The sequence below is a fragment of the Xiphophorus maculatus genome, chromosome 15, assembly GCF_002775205.1.
Source record: "Xiphophorus maculatus strain JP 163 A chromosome 15, X_maculatus-5.0-male, whole genome shotgun sequence".
In the NCBI taxonomy this organism is placed as follows: Eukaryota; Metazoa; Chordata; class Actinopteri; order Cyprinodontiformes; family Poeciliidae; genus Xiphophorus; species Xiphophorus maculatus.
This window is the reverse complement of record NC_036457.1, coordinates 6,583,317-6,602,634: the sequence shown is the minus strand read 5'-3', so window position 1 is coordinate 6,602,634 and position 19,318 is coordinate 6,583,317. Positions and strand designations below refer to the sequence as shown.

The 19,318-nt window shown below is 36.4% G+C and overlaps 1 protein-coding gene across 15 annotated transcripts in view; it reads right to left on the bottom strand.

Annotated features, from left to right (window-relative positions):
• Positions 1-19,318, bottom strand: part of ptprk (protein tyrosine phosphatase, receptor type K) — a 106,646-nt gene that overhangs the window by 23,005 nt on the left and 64,323 nt on the right. For all 15 annotated transcript variants that reach the window (XM_023347505.1, XM_023347504.1, XM_023347509.1 and 12 more), the window contains 11 exons: positions 14,895-15,007; positions 14,530-14,710; positions 5,349-5,531; positions 4,468-4,587; positions 4,111-4,220; positions 3,810-4,011; positions 3,618-3,723; positions 3,444-3,516; positions 3,016-3,138; positions 2,000-2,074; positions 1,705-1,741 (listed from right to left, as the gene is read on the bottom strand). In XM_023347505.1, the coding sequence (XP_023203273.1) occupies positions 1,705-1,741; positions 2,000-2,074; positions 3,016-3,138; positions 3,444-3,516; positions 3,618-3,723; positions 3,810-4,011; positions 4,111-4,220; positions 4,468-4,587; positions 5,349-5,531; positions 14,530-14,710; positions 14,895-15,007 (1,323 nt within the window). The remainder of the gene's footprint in view (positions 1-1,704; positions 1,742-1,999; positions 2,075-3,015; positions 3,139-3,443; positions 3,517-3,617; positions 3,724-3,809; positions 4,012-4,110; positions 4,221-4,467; positions 4,588-5,348; positions 5,532-14,529; positions 14,711-14,894; positions 15,008-19,318) is intronic.

Below are 19,318 nucleotides of genomic sequence, written 5' to 3'. Positions count from 1 at the left end.
CACACACACACACACACACACACACACACACACACACACACACACACACACACACACACACACACACACACACACACACACACACAATTCCCTGAGGCAGCAATGACACAATACACAATACCCCAGATGACCTAATAGGACCACCATCACTTAATCCTCCCTCCTGGACGCATGCTTCAGTGCACAAACACATGCAGAGAGAAAGGAAGGGACATTCGTCCAACCTCTTTGCCCATTACTTAGTTCCTCTCTATTATCATCTACTATTTAAAAAATCCTGTCCTAAGACTTCCAGCTTTACGCAGACCGCCTCAGGGTACAAGGACAGAATGCCAGCTTGTTTCACCAGGTTTTGGTCCAAGTGGCCACCTGTTCTGGCAGCTACAGCCACAAGCACTACTTGAAATATGATGATCCAGGAAAGTCCCCTGTTCGTCTTATATATGTGGAGAAATATGACACCCCAATGGCACCGGAGAAGTATAACCACACCTTTGATCTAGCCATGGATCAAGTTCCTTACAAGTCCACAAGTAAACATCTACTGGTCACTTCCATAATCTCTAAAAACAACTAAAATTTGTGGTCACTGTTTTTTTATACCTTTTTATGTCATACCACTATCACATAATGCATTGAATTATAGATGGCTAGTAAGGCTGTCATCTACCTAAGTAATCAATAGTAATGGGTCATTGTAATGGATTATTGGGCTCAAAATGACATCATCTGATTTTGTAGCTTTATGAGCTGCAGTGGGCTGCACTGACCACTGCAGAAAAACAGCAGCAAAATGGCTAACAAGGGTAGGATAGGTCATAGTTTTCATTCACTTTCAAAGCACCTCTTTGCCCTCTCTGCCCTCATGATTATCAATTTTTTTAAAATCTATTTTTACATACCTTAATCAGAAGCAAATTCTACAGATCTCAAAACATTGAAAATAAGATAAGCCAGGTTGAAAATACTTACCGGTAATATGTTTTTGGAGTGGATTTGATATTTAACATAATATACGTATAAAGTTGCAAGACAGTTCACTATCCCCTGACTGTTATCAGCATGTGATATACAATGGTGTACGATTGTCAGCTTAATTGAAAACATAATATGTTTTTTTTCTGTTTATCCTTTTTCAGGCTCTAAACAGATCCATTTTAATCCATTAGACCCATTTTTAAAACAGCACATGCATGTGTGTGGGCTTGTTCATGGATTATTTCTTCACAATTTCAAATCTGACTGATAATCTATTAACATATGGCTGCTGCTAAAATCTGGTATTTGGAGAGTATGCACAAACAAATGTTAAAATTGTATATAAGCAGACATAACATGGATGTGTTTTTTCAGTTTGAAATGCAGCAATAATATATTGTCATCTTGAATACTCCTACTATAGTAAATCATAAAAACAACAATCTCAATTGAAGCTAGTCTAATAGATACAACAGATCATTAGATTTTTATCCATAATATACCGCAACAGCAACAATGAAATATAACAAAGAAAAATGCTAAATAAGAGTTGGACATGAGTAAATATGGAGCATTAATTGATTTAACAACATATGACAGCTTTACGTGAGCTAAAAATGCTCATAAAATTTATCTTCTGAGATATCTAGAATATTAAGCTATAATTATCACAATTTAGGGCTTTTATTTCCACAACATATATAAACAATAACAGTGTGTTCTTACGTTTAGCTGCCAACCTCAGGCACTGTGTCTTAGTTTCCTGGACAAAAAAAACAAAACACAAAGAGCATTTTTCAGTATCCTGCAACAAACTGTTAAGAAGACAATGCAATATTGACCGTATTCATATTGTGAGCTCCATGCTATGATTTCAAGTCATTGCTTATACAGAATGTCTAAATTGCAGCTTATTAGAGCACCTCTTTGCCTCTGCAACTAAAATATATTTAATTGTAACAGCTTCCAGGTGTGGAGGTGATGTTTCATTTTCATACAACATCAATAAATGTGTATTTACCCTCTCTGTGCTGCTAACTGCTTGGAGATAGATGTTGTAGTTCTTCCTTGGAGCCAGCGGGGGATTCCAGAATCCCTGTACAGCGCGAGATGCAACTTTACTTCAGGCAGTACAGTCACTTTCTTTATCAAATGCAAGTCTTTAGATCAGAAACTGTAATTGTTACACCTTTATTATTACAATGTTTTGAAGATGTAATTAATCTTCAATACAGTAAATTAGTTAGCGTTGCTTAAACAGTTTAACAAACAAAAACAAGTACAATGTCATTAGAAATATGTCTGTTCCGTCAGTGCAACTTGTTCCCTATCCCCTGACTCAATCCCCCTCCTTGTGTTCCAGGCTGTGTAACGTTAGAACAGCTATACCAAAGCAGAACCCCACCAGCCGCAATCAGTTGCACAATCAGCAACTACACACATCGCAGGCATCCCCTCGACCTTCGTTCAGCCAGATCTTTAACTAAATTCAGCAGAAATGATGTGATGGTTAAGGCCAGGTGTGTGACCTGTGATTGTGACAATTTTCATCCACCATCCCTGCATCCTGCACTCTCTAATACTTATAGGACCTCCCTAAAACATCCTTGAAGCTTGGCTTTTCCCTTGGTTAAAAACCCTATTCCACTCATCACAGCACCATGCTCAGCCTCACCTAGTCTCAAAGTAAAAAACCTGAATTTCTTTCTTAGTTAGCGTGGTTGACATAAATTATCTATCACTATTCCTGTTTCCATTTTCATTTTCTTACTGAAGATACCCATGTAATGTTAAATAAGTGGCTACACTCTCTATGAATAATCTAGCTAAACATAGCAATCACATGCAGTGAATTTTATTATATTGCATAAATCATGATCCCACTTAATTTCCCCATTTATTTAGTTGGTACTATTGCTTTACAAACCAATGATACAGTTTTCTTCAGCTTTGTATCATTTTCTTTGATAATTGTAAGTTTCTATATTATTACTGAAATATCATTTTAATGTCAAACATTTTTTTAAGAACACTTGCCTGGTAAGTCTTGTTGTCTCCCACAGTAAAGGGGAGGGGCTCAGGCAGGTTGCTGGGTGACAGCTGGGCAGCATAGTAATATGGAGAACCACCACTTGATGCGCTGTGGTAGGAAACTGGAACCTGGGAGTTATTAAGGGTGATTTGTCAATACATGTGATTGATAAATGATTCATAGCACAGCTTTAATATTTTTAGTACATAATATACCATAGCAGAGTTTGCTTGTTAATGTAAGAATACAAACATTTGCATCAAAGTTTTGTGCTTCATATAATAAATAATGCAAATGGATCTGCTTTACTTGAGCAAAATTGCCTGAGGTTTACATTAAATTTTCTGGTAATGAGTTCCATATAATGTTCACTAGCACACAAGTAAATGCATATGTGGCTTGTTAAATCTAAGCAGAGATGTATATCTGTCACCTCATAACAATCAGATGAAGCCTGGCGACGTGACCGCTGAGGATTTACTTCCTCCACCACAATCTGGTAAGCACTATACACAAAGAAAAAGAAAGTAATTACAGTAATAATTATAGTTTTTTTCAATACTCATATGGCCAAAAGCAAGAAATACAGCATGTATGAAAATGATACCTTATAGGTGCACCCTTGGCTTGTGCAGGTTTGAGCAGGACAGTGATAGTTGTTGCAGTTTCATTAAGAAATGCCTCTGACACGTCATACTCATCTATCGTCGGGGCTAAGAGAGAAATAACAATGGCATCATTGTTATTTCAGCAGTTATGGTGTTAAAGACATTTGTTTTGTTTGAAATCTCTCTTCTACCTGAGATATTCGTAGTCACATTAAGGGTAGATGCAGGCCCAAAACCTTTGGAAGTCGATGCTCGTATAGAGAGCTGATACGTAACACCTGGGTGGAGTTGGGCAAATGTGTAGTGGGTGGCATTTGAAGGTAATGACACCATGAGTCCCGGGCGCTGCAGAGGTACTGAAGGGTCAAATGAGCGCACACCACTGTAGTTGATCTGAAGAGATTCAGTGGTACATAAACCAGTTTTTAATATTTATGAGGCAGAGCATGTTACAAATTTAGCTACTTCAACTGCTTCCAGAAAGGACACTACCTCGTATTGTGTTATAACTCCGTTGGGCTCAGCTGGTTCCTTCCAGTAAAGGATTATTGTCTCTTCAGATGGAGTGGCTCTAAGTGACTGACTGGGAACAGGACCTGGAACTGTTGACCCATACAGAGAGACACAATCTGTAAATGCTAATAAAACCAGCAGTAAAATTCTGCTCCTCAAATGAGGAAGCTGGGACCAAAATGAAACATACACAGGAAGACAAACAGATGAGCATCATAAAATGTTATGCGTTTATTTTTTAATTTAGAAAAACAAAAAGATGCCAACTGACAATTTTATATAAACAACCACATTTTAAAAAGCAAATTCCAACTATGAATTTAATTTTTTTTTTACCATCTTCATCAGTCTGAATAATGGTTTCATCACTCTCCTTCCTTCCCTCTGGATTGGTCAGGATCATCTTCAGGCTAACATTAGTGTAAGGGGGCAGGCTTCCCACCAGGTGACGAGGTGCTGAGAAAGGAAAACAAAGAGAACTAATAATTATATTGTCGAACAACAACCTATTTCAAGCTCATATAATTGTCACTTTCAGACCTTAAAGGTGCAGATTTAAAAGCAGCAAATACATGTTTGCAGCAGGTATTTTACGTCGTGACTATAGAAAATGGCTGAGATCGCAAGGACTTTTGTGCTACTCATGCCTCAAAATAAATCACAAACATATTCAACTTTCAAACACATACTCCGTGCCATGAATTTAAAAAAGGCAGCAAAGACTTTTGTTGTAAATCTTAGGAACCAAAGAGTGGTCTGGCATTTGTGCATGGAAATAAAACTCATTGAGAAATAAATCATCAGAATAATTGGATATTACAGTTCTGTCAGATTAATCAATGGAAAAAATCAATAGATCTCAAGACCATTTAGAGGGAACATAAATAATTCTTCAAATTACATTGGTCTACTAATGTTGAATGACACCTGCGATACACATAATGATTTAACTGAAATATTTAAATATTGTGCATAGTCTATGCCTAAAACAATGACCCTAAGACTTGTAATATCAACTTTGGAGCACAATTTTAAAACAAAATGTTCTCACCATATTTCTTGGACATACTTTTTAGCAATAAACAGAGATGCTTTCTTATCTAGACTTATTATTAAATATCAATTCTAGTTTACTTCACAGCGCTTAAAACAAGAAATCCTGACACACCAACATATTTTTTCACTGAACGATCACCTGATTCCTTTATAAGTATTACCTTTAGGATCCATATCCAAGCAGTCAGCTTTGCTGTGGTTGTCGGCAGTCATGTAATGGTAGCAAATGGTGACATTAAAGGTGTGACAGCGAGTGATGTTGTAACCAAGGGACTCCCAGTCCACCGCAATCAAACGAGCTCTGGTCTCAGCAATCTTCAGCCTCTTGGGTGTACGCATGGGTTCTGCAAAAAAGAAAGGAGAGAATAAAGGTAAACCATAAAGGTCTTAGAAATTGCTGATTGTTCATCTCAAAAAACACAGTTGCATTACAAGAATATAAAAAAAATAGTAACTGTGTGTGTTGTCTTAAAAAAGCATTTTTGTAACTTTGTTTTTTACATGAACAATTGCATTCAAACTTTTAAAAGAAACTCTAAAAATCCTCAGGCTTTCTTTTCTGTGAAGTATGAGATTCAAGCAACTGTTCTTTTTGTTGCCAAAAACAACTAGGAGTGGCGGGCCAACATTTCCCAATGATGACGCATCTAGGTTTGAACAAACACTCATTTCTCTGTGCTGTCTCTCCGCCATTTCTCAAATGCAATATCTTCTGTGAGCCATATCTTTGGTTTCCATCCTTAATGTGGATTCAGACTGCTATTGTCAATATAATCTACTTTCCTTTGTCACTGCCCAAGGCTTTAATTACCTTAACTGGCTCATTTAACTGGATCAATAAACCCCCAGTCCTAACACATGCACGCACGCACACACACACACCCCTACAGTACACTTGGAGAAAGGAACAGAAACTCAAACTCTGTTGATTTATCACTCATGAGTCCACTTCATGCCAAGCAGTTTATTTACAGGGATGACTATCAGCTTTTGTTTTTCTTGAGATTCAACAACTTTGCCTATATACAAACAAGGCTAAAATCTTAAGGACATGTCAACGACTGCCAAAGACTTATGAATCTAAGTTTGGGAAGTAGAAAAGATATCATACTGTCAAGAAGCATGTAATTAGCTTTGACAAAGTAACGATGAAAAGCCTTTGTCTCAGACAGAAGTGACCACTTGATCAGCAGGCATAAAGTATTATGAAATCTTCTGCAGAAGAGCATGTCAAAAGGAAATGCAAGGATTATCTTCTGAGTTCACAGCGACTCACAAGCAAAACAACTGTACTCACACTGCACACTGTGGATATATTCTGTTTTCTCTATTCCCTAGTATGTATCTTTGTCTATTATGTAAATATTTGCTGAAGAACTGCTAAATAAGGACCAGTTTTGCAAATTTGTCCCTTTTATTGCTCACATGGGTTTTTATAGTTCAAGTTCAAGGATGTTGAAGCTACAAGTGGATAAGTCAAATATGTGGTTGTTGCGTGTATTAACCCACACAATTCATTACGCTCTCCCCCAACATCAGGTTATTGAATCACTTGTCTTTCAAGTGCATCATGCAAACAAAGAGGGTTTATGAGAGTACATTTCTGAGAAAAATCTAATTTCACCAGGAACTTACAAGAGGTTTTTCCACCAGTATTAAGACAGATTTGCTGGAAGACTTGGATTTGATTAAGGGGTCAGTTCCTTCTGTCTGTGAAAACTATAGGCACAGAAAAGCGGTAACCTCCAAATAATGCTGAAATAAACTATTTTAGACAGAAATTTATTGTGTGGTGATATAACTTTCTGGCCATTATTTTGATAATGGTAGCATCTTTACTTCTGCTTATGTTAGCGCTGTGTGCTCGCTTTTGAGGACATAACCAAACTGCGAGTTTTGAATAGTATCAGTACATCAACTTTTTGCCATTGTTATTGCCGTTTTTGTCTTGGAGAACACATGATTCAAATCCATGTTTCTGTGCTGCCAGATACTCATGTCTCTGCTATCAAACTAAAAATGTGTCCGAACGCGGTGAAGTGGAACACTTTGATACCTGGAGGGGGGCGGTGTGTGAAGTGTCTCAGTTGGATTTAAAGAGACCACACCAAACCGAGTTGTTCTGAGACCCATCTACCCATCTACAGAGGCGCCTGTGGAGCTACCATAACAAGAAATTCAGACTAAAGCATTGCAGTTCCACTTTATGTAAACCACAACTGAATGATTTAAATGGGAAAGGAAGGCTTTAAAAGCATATGACCACATTAAACAACATGCATATTTTTGGAGCATGAGAGGAAGCCAGAGTACCCAAGGATCTTAAAGTATGACTAAAATCTCAAAATTAGAATATGAAATGTTGACAGAGATCAGCTGCAATACAATCATAGTTATGTTTATTCCTCATCTTTCTGATTCTAAAGGAAATAAAAATACATCTGTTAAATGCAGAACTCATAAAACCTTTCGTTTCGTATGACAAATTACTCTTAGTAGGACTTTACACAATAAGTGGCTGTGAAGAAAGCCAGTTGAATAATCTGGTTGTTCTGTTCTGTTGAAAAAATTGAAAAAATTGTAATATTTCAAATCACAGGTAAATTTGATAAGTTAATAAGTTATATTCATTCAAATAAGACAGATCAGTTAGGTTACAATTGACTTAATGTATAACTGAAGATTCTTTTTAAATTTCCCTTCTTGTAATTCTCTTGTTTGATAAGTTATACGTTTTTTGAGAACTTATAAATGAAAACAGTTCACAATAAAGGTAATTTTTAAAACTCCTACTTGTCTTGGCCAGTCGTTTTTTTTTTTACCTCCTTTCAGAGTAGACAACACAAGGACACAAACTAGTTGTTTCCTCTTGACAACCCATTATCTACCTGTCACTCACACACACTGCCTCTGAAACTGGCCGTACACACTCTTGCACTTAGTTATTACCCAAATACACACTCACACTTAAGGTTGCGACAAAAATAAAGATTAAATCAAGGCAGGTAGGTTTGGGCATTTGTGAGTGTGCGTGTGTGTGCGTGTATGTGCGTGTGCTCACCTCTCTTAAAGCTCACCATAAGAATTTATTGTCAAGGGCAAGCACAAATCTTTCAAAGTTCCAACCACACACACACCAAGAGTACATTACAATAATGATAGGGTTGCTACACCATTTCAATAGAAATATTTTACCAATAAAATGATAAGAAATGGAAAAAATATTAAAAGGAGACGAAAGGTTATGCAGGCAATTCTCTGCCGAGCAAATATTATTCATGTACTGTGTGTGCACTATTGGGTGCTAATGGCGGAAAGGGTCATAGCATTTCATTTTGGCTTCAACCAGTTAATGGATGGCTGACATTTAAATAGAGCAAGAGGGAAAACTCCTGCTTTCTCCACCTGCCTCACTCTATTTCTGTCTTCTACTCATTTGTCTCGTTTCTTTTTTCTGTCTGTGTCTGTAAAAATCAATACCTGTGATCATTCCCATAAACAGCACTGCTGAAACACACACACATACATGTCCTCACACACACACACACATCAAGCAATGTAATAAGTAGCATTGATCTTTTTTGGTCTCTTGATGCCACTGATGCATCAAGAGATGAGATGGTGACCATCTCACTCTTCATAGTGAGATGGTCACCAGCAAGGAATTAAAACAAAATATGAGCAGATGCTTATGTCATGCAAACACAGACATACTGTATATACTGTATGTACCTACATACAAACAAACAAAAAAATACTTGTCTTTATTACTTTTAGAAGTTGAAACCCATCCATTCTTTTTAATTCACTTTGCAGCTACAACATAGTTTGTGTTGATCTATCACACACAATCCTAATGAAATACATCAAGGTTTGAGATTGTGACTTGATAAAAGGTGGAAAAGTTAAAGAGGAACTGATAATTTTAGTATTGTATATATCCACAACCCGCACACTAATTTCAAAACCCAATTCTCATCCTAACCCATAATGCACTGCTGTTTATCTCTATTTACTGTAGGTGGTAAAAGCAGGCAGAAAGGTGAGCAAAAAATGGACAGACAGCAAGAAAGGAGGAGAGAAAAGAGAAAAGAAAGAGATAGAATGAAGTGAAACTGTGGAGGACTGAGGGACAGATAAAGGGAGCAGAGTGCGGAAGATGAGAAAAGGGGAGAGAGAGGTGGAATGGGTGAGAGACGATAACTAGTTTGGAAGGTGGCCAAAGTCAAATGGGACCAAATCCAAAGGCAAACCATAGAGCATGCCTTGTCCCTTTCCCCTCCTCCTGTAGACTGACAAATGGCTGGATTCATGTTGAAACTAAAAGGCTTTGTTCTTCACAGATGGAGCTTTGAAAACAACAACAATACCAATAAACACTAACAATAACACCAAGGACTGAAAGCTTCATATCAGCAGAATCCAGAGGTGGGAATTAAAGCATGGAAAACAAAAGCAAAGGAAATGAAACTAAATGAAATTAAACTATGCAAATGGGAACACAACCATGCCTCTCAACATGAAACAACAGAAAGCCAACAAATAAACAGTCACACTGTCAAACTAAACAGAATATAGGGAAGATCAAGGAAAACGCAGAAAAGAAAGAACAGGCGGAGAGAATGGACAGGAGGGGGGCGAAAAAGAAAAGGTTGAGAGAAAATGTTGCTAAATCCAAGTTAATCTGCCCAATTAGTTCCTGGTAATCCTTTCACTGTCATGAGGAAGACAAATGAAACTGACTGCATCCAATCAGTCTCTGCATGTTGGGTGGATGTTTGTGTGCACCAAGTGTTTTTCAGTTGGATGCTAAATAAAATATGATTTTAACTTGGCACCACAAAAGTTAAAATTAAAAACATTAACTATAGCTCTGTCCAGAAATAATTTTTCTACAAACAAACTACAAAAATAAGACTTTGTTTGTTTGTTTCTTAGATTTCTTTTTTGTTTCTTTGTTTTGCCATCATTCTCAAGGGTAGGTATTATTGATGAGTAAATAGATTTGGCATATTCAAATGGGCAATTTGCAGTGTATAATAATGATTATATTTACAATGTTGGGACTGAGAAATATTATTATTAGTGCAAATTTTACAGAAGTTGCAACAAAGCCCCCCCTTAGATGTGTGGCATCATGTTACACTAATAGCTGCTTAAGTGTTGGAAAAAGGCACAAATATTGTCTTATTTTCTGTTCTTGGTTTAAAAATAAATATTTTTGCTTTTGTCCATAAATTCAAATAATGCAGGCTGTACAACATACATCATGTTAGGCCTCCACAATATATTGAGAATATATGGTCTTCAAAACACCAATATGTGCAATATTTATAGACTTTTTAAGAGTGCAATAATTTTTTCATGTTTAAGAAAAAATTGACCCAGTTGGACCGAGTCCTACCGCAACAGATGCTCACACTGAGCACAAATGACATTGCCCAAAATGCTAAAGGTCACAGACTGTAGGAAGAAAAAGAGAAAAGAAAATAGGCAAAATCTAAAACTGATACCGGCTATATTTACCAATATTATCGCCATTACAAAATGTTCTTTTATTGTTCAGAAATATATCAAATGATGTTACATATGTGCCATCTTTTTTGTTTCTTGTGTATGTGTCAATGTGTCTTTAATCTGACCATGACCAAGAGGTTTCAACAAAAAAAAAAATTGTCAGGCTTTGGATTAAAAGCCACTTCATCATTTTCTCCACTGGCACAAACACACACACTGCACATGGATTCAATGCTCTTCACATCAAGTTGATTATTTTTCACCCTTCAGACAAGAGCAATATATTACCAAAGAAGAAAAATTGAGAGAAAAGTGAGCGTGTAGTGAAGGATAGAGCATCAAAAAGGGGTAAAGATAGAAAACTAAGAAACGAATGTGATGAAAATAGATTTAAACATAAAAAAGAAGAGGAAGAGATCTCTTATCACATCAACTGCTCAGCAGAATGTGTAATATCTCCGCAGGATTTTATTAACTTTATTGGTTTTTAATTAAACAGTCTTTCATACAGTGGCATGTTGAGCCTTTTGCCTGGCAATTGGGCACAAGTTTGTCTGTACAAGTGTGTTCCAGTGTCTTCAACATATAAAAGATCATATTCTGCAAACTACAGGTGGTGGGATCAGACAAACGTAACCAAACAGAAAAGCAAAGGAATCATTACCATTTAAATAACATTTCTGGTCCGTGTCTGTGTGTCTCATAACTAACACAAATGTACTTAATAAAATTCTGAAGGTGTACATGAATTTGCATGTATTGAGTATAGCCTCAAAGAGATGAAGTAAAAAAAATATATATATATTTTTAACAAAAATAGAATAAGCAGAGCTCAGCGATAATATTCACTTAGCATCACTACTGCCTGATAACTATGTTTACTGCCTACTCATTTAAAGTATAAGCAAGTGAGACTAGTTTGTGTACAACATTTAAATTTCATGTACCCTGGCAACAAGCAAAGTGGTTCACATATATTTTTAAACTGGGTGATGCAGATAAAAATTTGCTTTTAATGATAATGAGCTTTATTATGTGTTTATTTTTCTTCCTAGCTGAGAGTTAAATGAGAATGCAGAGTATAAATGAGAAGATACAGCCAGAAGCTGGTTAGCTTAGCTTAAAGGCTAAAACAATGGGGAATAAATGATTAAAAAAAAAATCTGTTTCATTAGCTACATGTGGAGAGTCATGATAGTTATTGCACCCTGCCGAGTAAATGTTTGCAACATCAGTTGTCATAAAATCCCAATGTGTCATATTGGAATAGATATACAGTATATCATGTTACAACTACAAGTCTTCATGAAATTTGAATTTTATTCCAATAGACCAATGCAAAGATTTGCAGAATTGTTAAGTTTAAAGTACATAAGGGATACTTTTACAAACTTGTGAAAATAATCTTAAAGTATGGCATAAAATAATGCTTTATAGAAAGGCTATTATGCAAAATGAAGCATCTAATGTGAGACATAAGATGTATGTCTCTAGAGCAAGTTTAAGATTTTTTTATGTTGTATCTTGTGTGGTGGTGTTATGCTTTGTCCCATGGTGTTTGTCTACCTGCTTGTTATTATCTATGTGTTGATGTTTAACACAGAGGTTGGTATGTGGAAAAGAATTTCCCCTTCAGGACACTAAAGTCTAAAAAAGTAAACTTCCACTCCATTATAAAGTCTTTTGCAGCCTCTCACAGTTTGCCTTCCATGGTCTCCTTGGTCTGCATTTGGTTACATCTATATTCTCACCAATTCTTATCAACTGTCTTATGTCTGGTTGAAGAAAAGCATCCCCACAGAATGATAATCCCATCACAATGTTTCAACTTTGGTTTAATGAGTAATTTTACTTTTATTCATTTGCATGTAGGTTAAAAAAAACTAGTTTTTATCTCCTCTGGGAAGAGTGTTGTCTTTTAGATGTTTGTGTTAGCAATTGTAGTAGATGTGGTTGCATCTTCTTTAGCTATCTGTAAAAATTACTTGTTAGGGCTTTCTTTAAGCAATTAGTTTCTTCTGCCTCTCTGAAGGTTAGATTTAGGAAAATATGACTAAAAGTTATCCTGTCAACAGAGTTTCCACCCATGCTGTGGATCGCTACGGCTCCTCTGGCATAACCAAAGGTTCTCTACTGTGTGTTTCATTAATGCTCCTCTTGTCATGCCTCTGAGTTTAGTTAAATATCTTGATAGGTTTGAAGATGCACCAAGATATTTTCTTGGTGCATCTATCTTTTTTCAGAAGATAGATTCCAGGCTGCATTTTGAGATGTGTGGATATTCTTATATAGTGCCATTCTGCTTTAAACTACTCCAGCACCTTATCTGTGACATGTCTGGTGTAGTCCTTTGTCTTCATGATGCCATTTGTTTTCAGTACTCTGGTAAAACAAACCTCAAAGGCCTTGATATAATTACAATAATTACAGTGAAATTAATTTACAAACAGGTGGACTATATGTACCAATTATGTAATTTGGGATTTGATTTATCGATATGTGAATGCTTTCATTTGTAAAAACAAAATGTGAAAAGCACTTATTTTTTCCACTTTACAATTATGCAATACATTGTATTGGTCTATCACCTAAAGTATATATTATATACATTGACATTTGTGGTTCAATGTAATAGAAAGCGTATATCTTACTGCAGTGATCTTATATGTTATTCTCAGGTTGGGCTGATATCAAAATTGCTAAGCATCAACAACAGTCTTTCCATGTTGATTACCACTAAAATAAGAAGTCAGATCTTATTTAAATTAAGATTTGACTTTATTCTGTCCCAGCACATTGTTGAAATTACAATAAATCTGTGTCTTTAATGCGGAAATGTTCCACTTGGAAGAGTAGTAAGAAGATTAATTTCCTCTTCCTGTTAAACAGGAAACTACTCAATAGATGAGTCGCCTGAACAAGTCTATGACTTCCTCTTTGTCAATAAACAAGAACAGATGCACACACTCTCATTCAAATTCATTCACCAGTTCACACACATACGCACACACACACAGAGGGGTTGGCAGACATCAGTCAGGCCCTGTGGTTATGAGTTTTCATCTCTTTCATTTTCATTCCCCAGTTTCATCATTCTCTCGCCTCCTGCTCTCTTGCCCCACTCTGATTCTCTTTTCTCTTTCTTTCCCAGCCTTATTGTTTTTCATCATATCTCCATTGCTCTCTTTTTCTGTTTTTCATTCAGACTCATTGCTTTTATTTCTGTCTCTTTCTCTTTCATATCAACCTTTTTTTTACCCATGCTGTCTCTCTCCCCCAGGCTAGCTGTGTTTATATTTCAGTCGTTTATTTCTACAAATGTCAGACAGTGTTTCTGCCCTCCGTCTATTGATCCACAGAGAGCGAAGGAGATGAGGAGAGGGAGGCACAGAGAAAGGGTGGAAAGCCAATGACTATGAAAGAAGGGGGGATATATAGAAGGAGGAGCTGCTAAAATAAGTAAAAACATTAGAAAAAACAGTCCAGGAGTGAAAGAAGAAAAATTTCATCTTTCATCTGAGCAACCATATTCTGAGTTTGACTTTACCATCCTCCTCCTCTGCTCTTAAATTTAGCCTCTCACTGCACACTTCATACTCTGCATGCATACTCTCTGTTCAAATATCTCTTCCCCTCAAAAAATTCAGATTCTGAAATAAAGGGCAACAGTTGATAAAGTCAATAAAAACCTAGGTGTAAGAAACACCAGGAAGAAATATTTATAAGATAAATAATTTATATTTACAAGAAAAACAAGATAAAGTCTCATTTTTTGAGAATTTTCATGCATAAAGCTTTTAGTTTACCATGCTATTTTTGTCTTACCTGCACATTTGGTGCGAGTAATGAGAGGTGGTCCTGATTTCCCTGTCCCTCCCTCTCCTGGTCTCGTTAGTAACACTCTGATCTCATACTCTGTATCTGGGTCCAGGTGCCATAACTTGTAGTTGGGAGAATTCACAGCATGAGTCTCAGTCCAGGTGCCTGATGTCATCCGGTATTCAACCTGAAGAAAATAATCAAACATAAAATATTAGTTAAAAAAACTTTTTATTCCTTTCTCAAAGAAAATGTTAGCGTTTCAAAACTTATTACACACACTTCTGTTAAATGCTAATACAGCTTTATTTATATACATAGGTACAAGTGAATGCTTGAAAATGATAGATTTTCTCATAAAGAAAACACACCTCTTTAAGTATAATGGGTCCATCACCAAATATGGAATTAGCATTGAGTTGAATCAGCAGGTATGTAGGGCCGACACCAAGCAGCTGGGGTGGAGCAATAGGGTGAGGGGGCTCTGAGGAGAAAACAAAAGAACAGCAGGAAGTTTAAATGTGCTTCCGAAAATGGATTACACACTATAAACCAATACTGCAACTTTATAATATGAAACAACAGCAAAAATAATAATCATTTCTTCAACTGATTATTATTATTTCTAATTGCATACATTAAACTAGCAATGAAATAACTTGTGTGTCAAGAACTCGATACTGTTGGAATACCTTGGCCTTGCAAGAGAGCGATGGATACTTGTCATTTCTGTTCTGGTACATCCTCTGATAAATTTCAAATCAAGAAGGTTTGCTACATTCAAACTTGACATGCCTGCTTATCCCTACACCAGCATCTACCTGCAGGCTCTGATTCATGGGAATGATATTTACCCTTCACTTCCCAATATCTCTGCACAAATGCATTCTGCAAGGAGTGAGGAGGTCAGAGCCTAGAGGCCATAATGTATGTTTACTTGTGAGATTGTTGTTGGGATATGTGCACCCATTCAAGCAGGAAACCAGAATGTTAAATTGGAATCAGACTGACATGAGGAGAAATTTCCAAAGGGGGCTAATCCTCTTTAGCTTTATCTCATTATTTATATGAATTTCACCACATGAATGTCTCAAAAATTTGAGAAGTATCAGTATTGCAATGACTTCCCTTCCACTAATTGCATAGATCACACAGTGCATATACTGTACATCACTGTTTCCAGTTAATGAATTGTGTTTATTTTTATATGAAAATGACTGTGATGATCTGATCAGTGCAAAGTGTGACACTTGTGTGACTGACAGATTAATCTGCACGACACATAGTCATACATACATCAATACATGCATTAATCACTCCAGCCGTGCATGGACCGCAACCTGCCAAGCAAACTGTAAATCTCAGAGATTTATCTCCAAGACACATCCTCACGCAGTGAACATTACTTTCTGTACGAGGACAGGAAAAGGTCCTACTTTTTTTAAAAATTCCATGTCAGATACATCAAAGTTATCAAAATTAAATATGAGCACCTGGTGTTACTATGTGCGTTTGCTCCAATATTAGTCATACTTTGCATTGTTGACACCTCCTTTTTTCTTGTATGAGTGTGTGTTGGCATTTTTTGTGTGCTGAATGTGGCTGTCAGCAGGGTTCATGCTGGGAGGAGGCTTTTTTAGAACAGATAAAATAGTTAAGTCTGACAGCACATGCACATGTGCAAACAGACACACAAATGTGTACAATCACATACACACGCAGGCGGATGGAGCTGAATCCAGATAATGAACGTCGAAGTGACTTCAGAAAACCAACAACGTCAACAATATGTCAACTAGCAACACTATCAAGTAAACAACTAGATGATTGAGGATAAGATAAAGAATTGAAGTGAATACTGAATGATGCATATTTTTAAGAAACTGGGTTCTTGTTTGTTTTTAGCTTGGATATTAAGCATTATAAAGTGTCCCACTTTAAAGTCTATTAAATATATAAATGATAAATAACTAATATTACCTAACTGGGTCATTAAGTAACTCTTAAGGGAAAAACAAAAGCTGGTTTGAAATGAAAATTTTCTCTTTTTCTATTCAGTCCCTTGTCATTTGTACAGTTGACCTAAAAACAACAACAAATCATCAGTAGCATAATTTGCAATATCTCATGGTGGGTTTGTTGACACAAAGTTTTATATTATTAATCACATGTGTGAACTGTCTAATCATTTTTCAAGTTTTTGGGTCGAATGTAAATAATAATGACAAAACTGATGAACATGGGGAAAACCTCAAATGAGTTTATCAATCTTGACCTAATCTATAAAATGAAAGATTAATGTCTTTCATCCTATTCCAGAAAACTAAGCAAGAAAATATATATATTTATATATGTACAAATTTGCAAGAGGACACAGCACTATAAGGTTTATAAAGTGATATTAAACATGACTGCACACCAAAAAACACAAAGAGGGCATGCAACAAAAAAAAATCATATGTGACTTTTGATCCATGAGGCACGTTGTACTTGTTGACCATCATCAGCAACCTTGTCAATAAGGTTTAGGTTTCCCAAACCGCTGCTAACATCACCAAGAAACTCGCTGCAGGACATCTGACCCGGGAAAAAGTGAACATAGGATTGTGTAAGTGTTGCAACAGCAAAAAACTGTGTTAGAAGGCTTTCTATAATGCCTGAAGCCCCAACTGTCACTGCTTCTTGAAAAAAGAAAGAAAGAAACTATGGATTTTGTGCACCTGTGTGCATGATTTGAGTAGCATACTTGTGGAAGAAATAATTTAGTGATTTGGAAGAAATGGACATTCTTAACTCATTCTTAGCTCATGATTATATGTCAAGGTTTGTTATATGAAAGTCAACACAGCAAACGTGTTCATCCTCATTCACTTGTGTGACAGTAATACTGTAAGAGATTTTTAGGCCATCAGTTGTGCGTAATGCAAGCTGGCATGGTGGTGTGTGTATGCGTGTGTTCGTGTATGTGGGTAAACTACAAGCTAACATGATGATGCACTCTGTCACAGTGGGAACCAGAGGGCACGGCTTTATTAGACCCATCCTCTGACCAAACTTAAAGTGACACACATATACATACACACACTACAATACACAGTCGGACTCCCTTGTACTTTTCATGCTGTTTATCCGCAATAAAACTTGGAATGGCAGGACTGCGGCTTTGCCATCATTCATCCATCTGTGTTGGAACTGTAGGCTTAGGGCTACTGGACAACAATACAGTTTTTGTTTCATGCTGAAATATATCTGCATCACTGCAGTTTAAAACTTGCCTCAAGATATTTCACCCATTTTGTAATCTTTTATTGCTTCATATCAAAATTCTGGATAGTGGGTTACCAAACAAGATTAATTAAATATTATTACACTGAATGGCGATGGTAAAAATTAAGGATGTACGGAATTCCAATGTTACTGTGGAAAACTATTGTTATTACGAATGTGTTCACCACCTTGTGAACTTAAGCATCTTGGTTACTAAGATCTATTTCACATGTGGGAAAATATAGAAATATAAAATAAATATAAAAAGTCCATAGAAAGTCCATCAAACTACTGTAATATATCTCTGGCAGGTGGAATTGAAAGCATAACACCTCAAATATTGTAGACTACCAAATATTGCATCCAGGCTGTTCTTTGCTAATGTGATATTATTGCATACATTAATGCTGTCATAATGATTTTTGGTTTAATATATATTTAATTAGTCATTCTTCATAGACATGTTGCAGACGTTCATCTCTGTGTCACAAGTGTGATATTAACTAATTTAGTACAATTATCAGGCTTGAAACCTGGTTGAGAGTTCTAATCTTTGAAACATACACAATTTTTGCACATATCGAAGATTTTGCTTCTCCATTTTCCTCTTCTTCATATTCTTATCTAGAACATGACTCTTCAAGTAATACCCCACTTTGCAGCACTCCCTCGCTGGCCTCAATTTCATAATAAATACATTTTAACGAGTAAAATGTTCAAAGAAAAACTTTTTACCATTTCAGCTCGAATATGTCCATATTCATGGCCGTCTTCGTCCTGCAGGAGCCTTAAATCTCCAACATGCATGTGTTTTAAGAAAATAAACATATTCCCTGTTTCTTTGATATCTATCTGGCTCTCATTCCCAGCCTGATATTTTTGATTTCTAATAAATAAACATGAGACTACTCTCCTTCCACATGCATACTCGGTGTTTCCATTCTTTTACTGTCTTGCCTTTCTAACAGAAATATTAACAATAACCCTCAAAGCTGTAAAATCCTCTTTGGTGGCTGTAAGCAAAAAGCAGCGCTATCCTGAATGAACCTCGATTGATGTTTGTAGATTGCTTCTTCTTTCCAGTTTAGACATACGGCTCCTGCCGTGCAGAATCCTCACCCCTCTCATCTTCGCCTTTTCTTGTTTTCAGAAATGACGTTCCAGATAAATAAACAGTAGCCACTTGTTTATTCTTAGTAAATCCACAAATGCGTTGCCAAGCCTGACAGATTTTGTTGATCAAAAGAAAAGAACAAATCGATTTATTTCCAGAGGGAATTGGAATCCACAGTTACAGCAGAAATGGGGTCAAGCGACATAGACAGCTGAGGCCTCGCCACCGGACACTGTGAGCGCTCCATTACATGAGGTAGATTATTTAATATTCATATTCACGATGCTCGCCTCAGCTTTGATTTGTTATTTCTTCCTCCTCTGTCATCTTTATGCAGAATAATAAATAAGACTCTGCTGTGCTGTTTACATATTCGGACATGTTCTTCATTCCGATGTGGATATCCTTCGGATA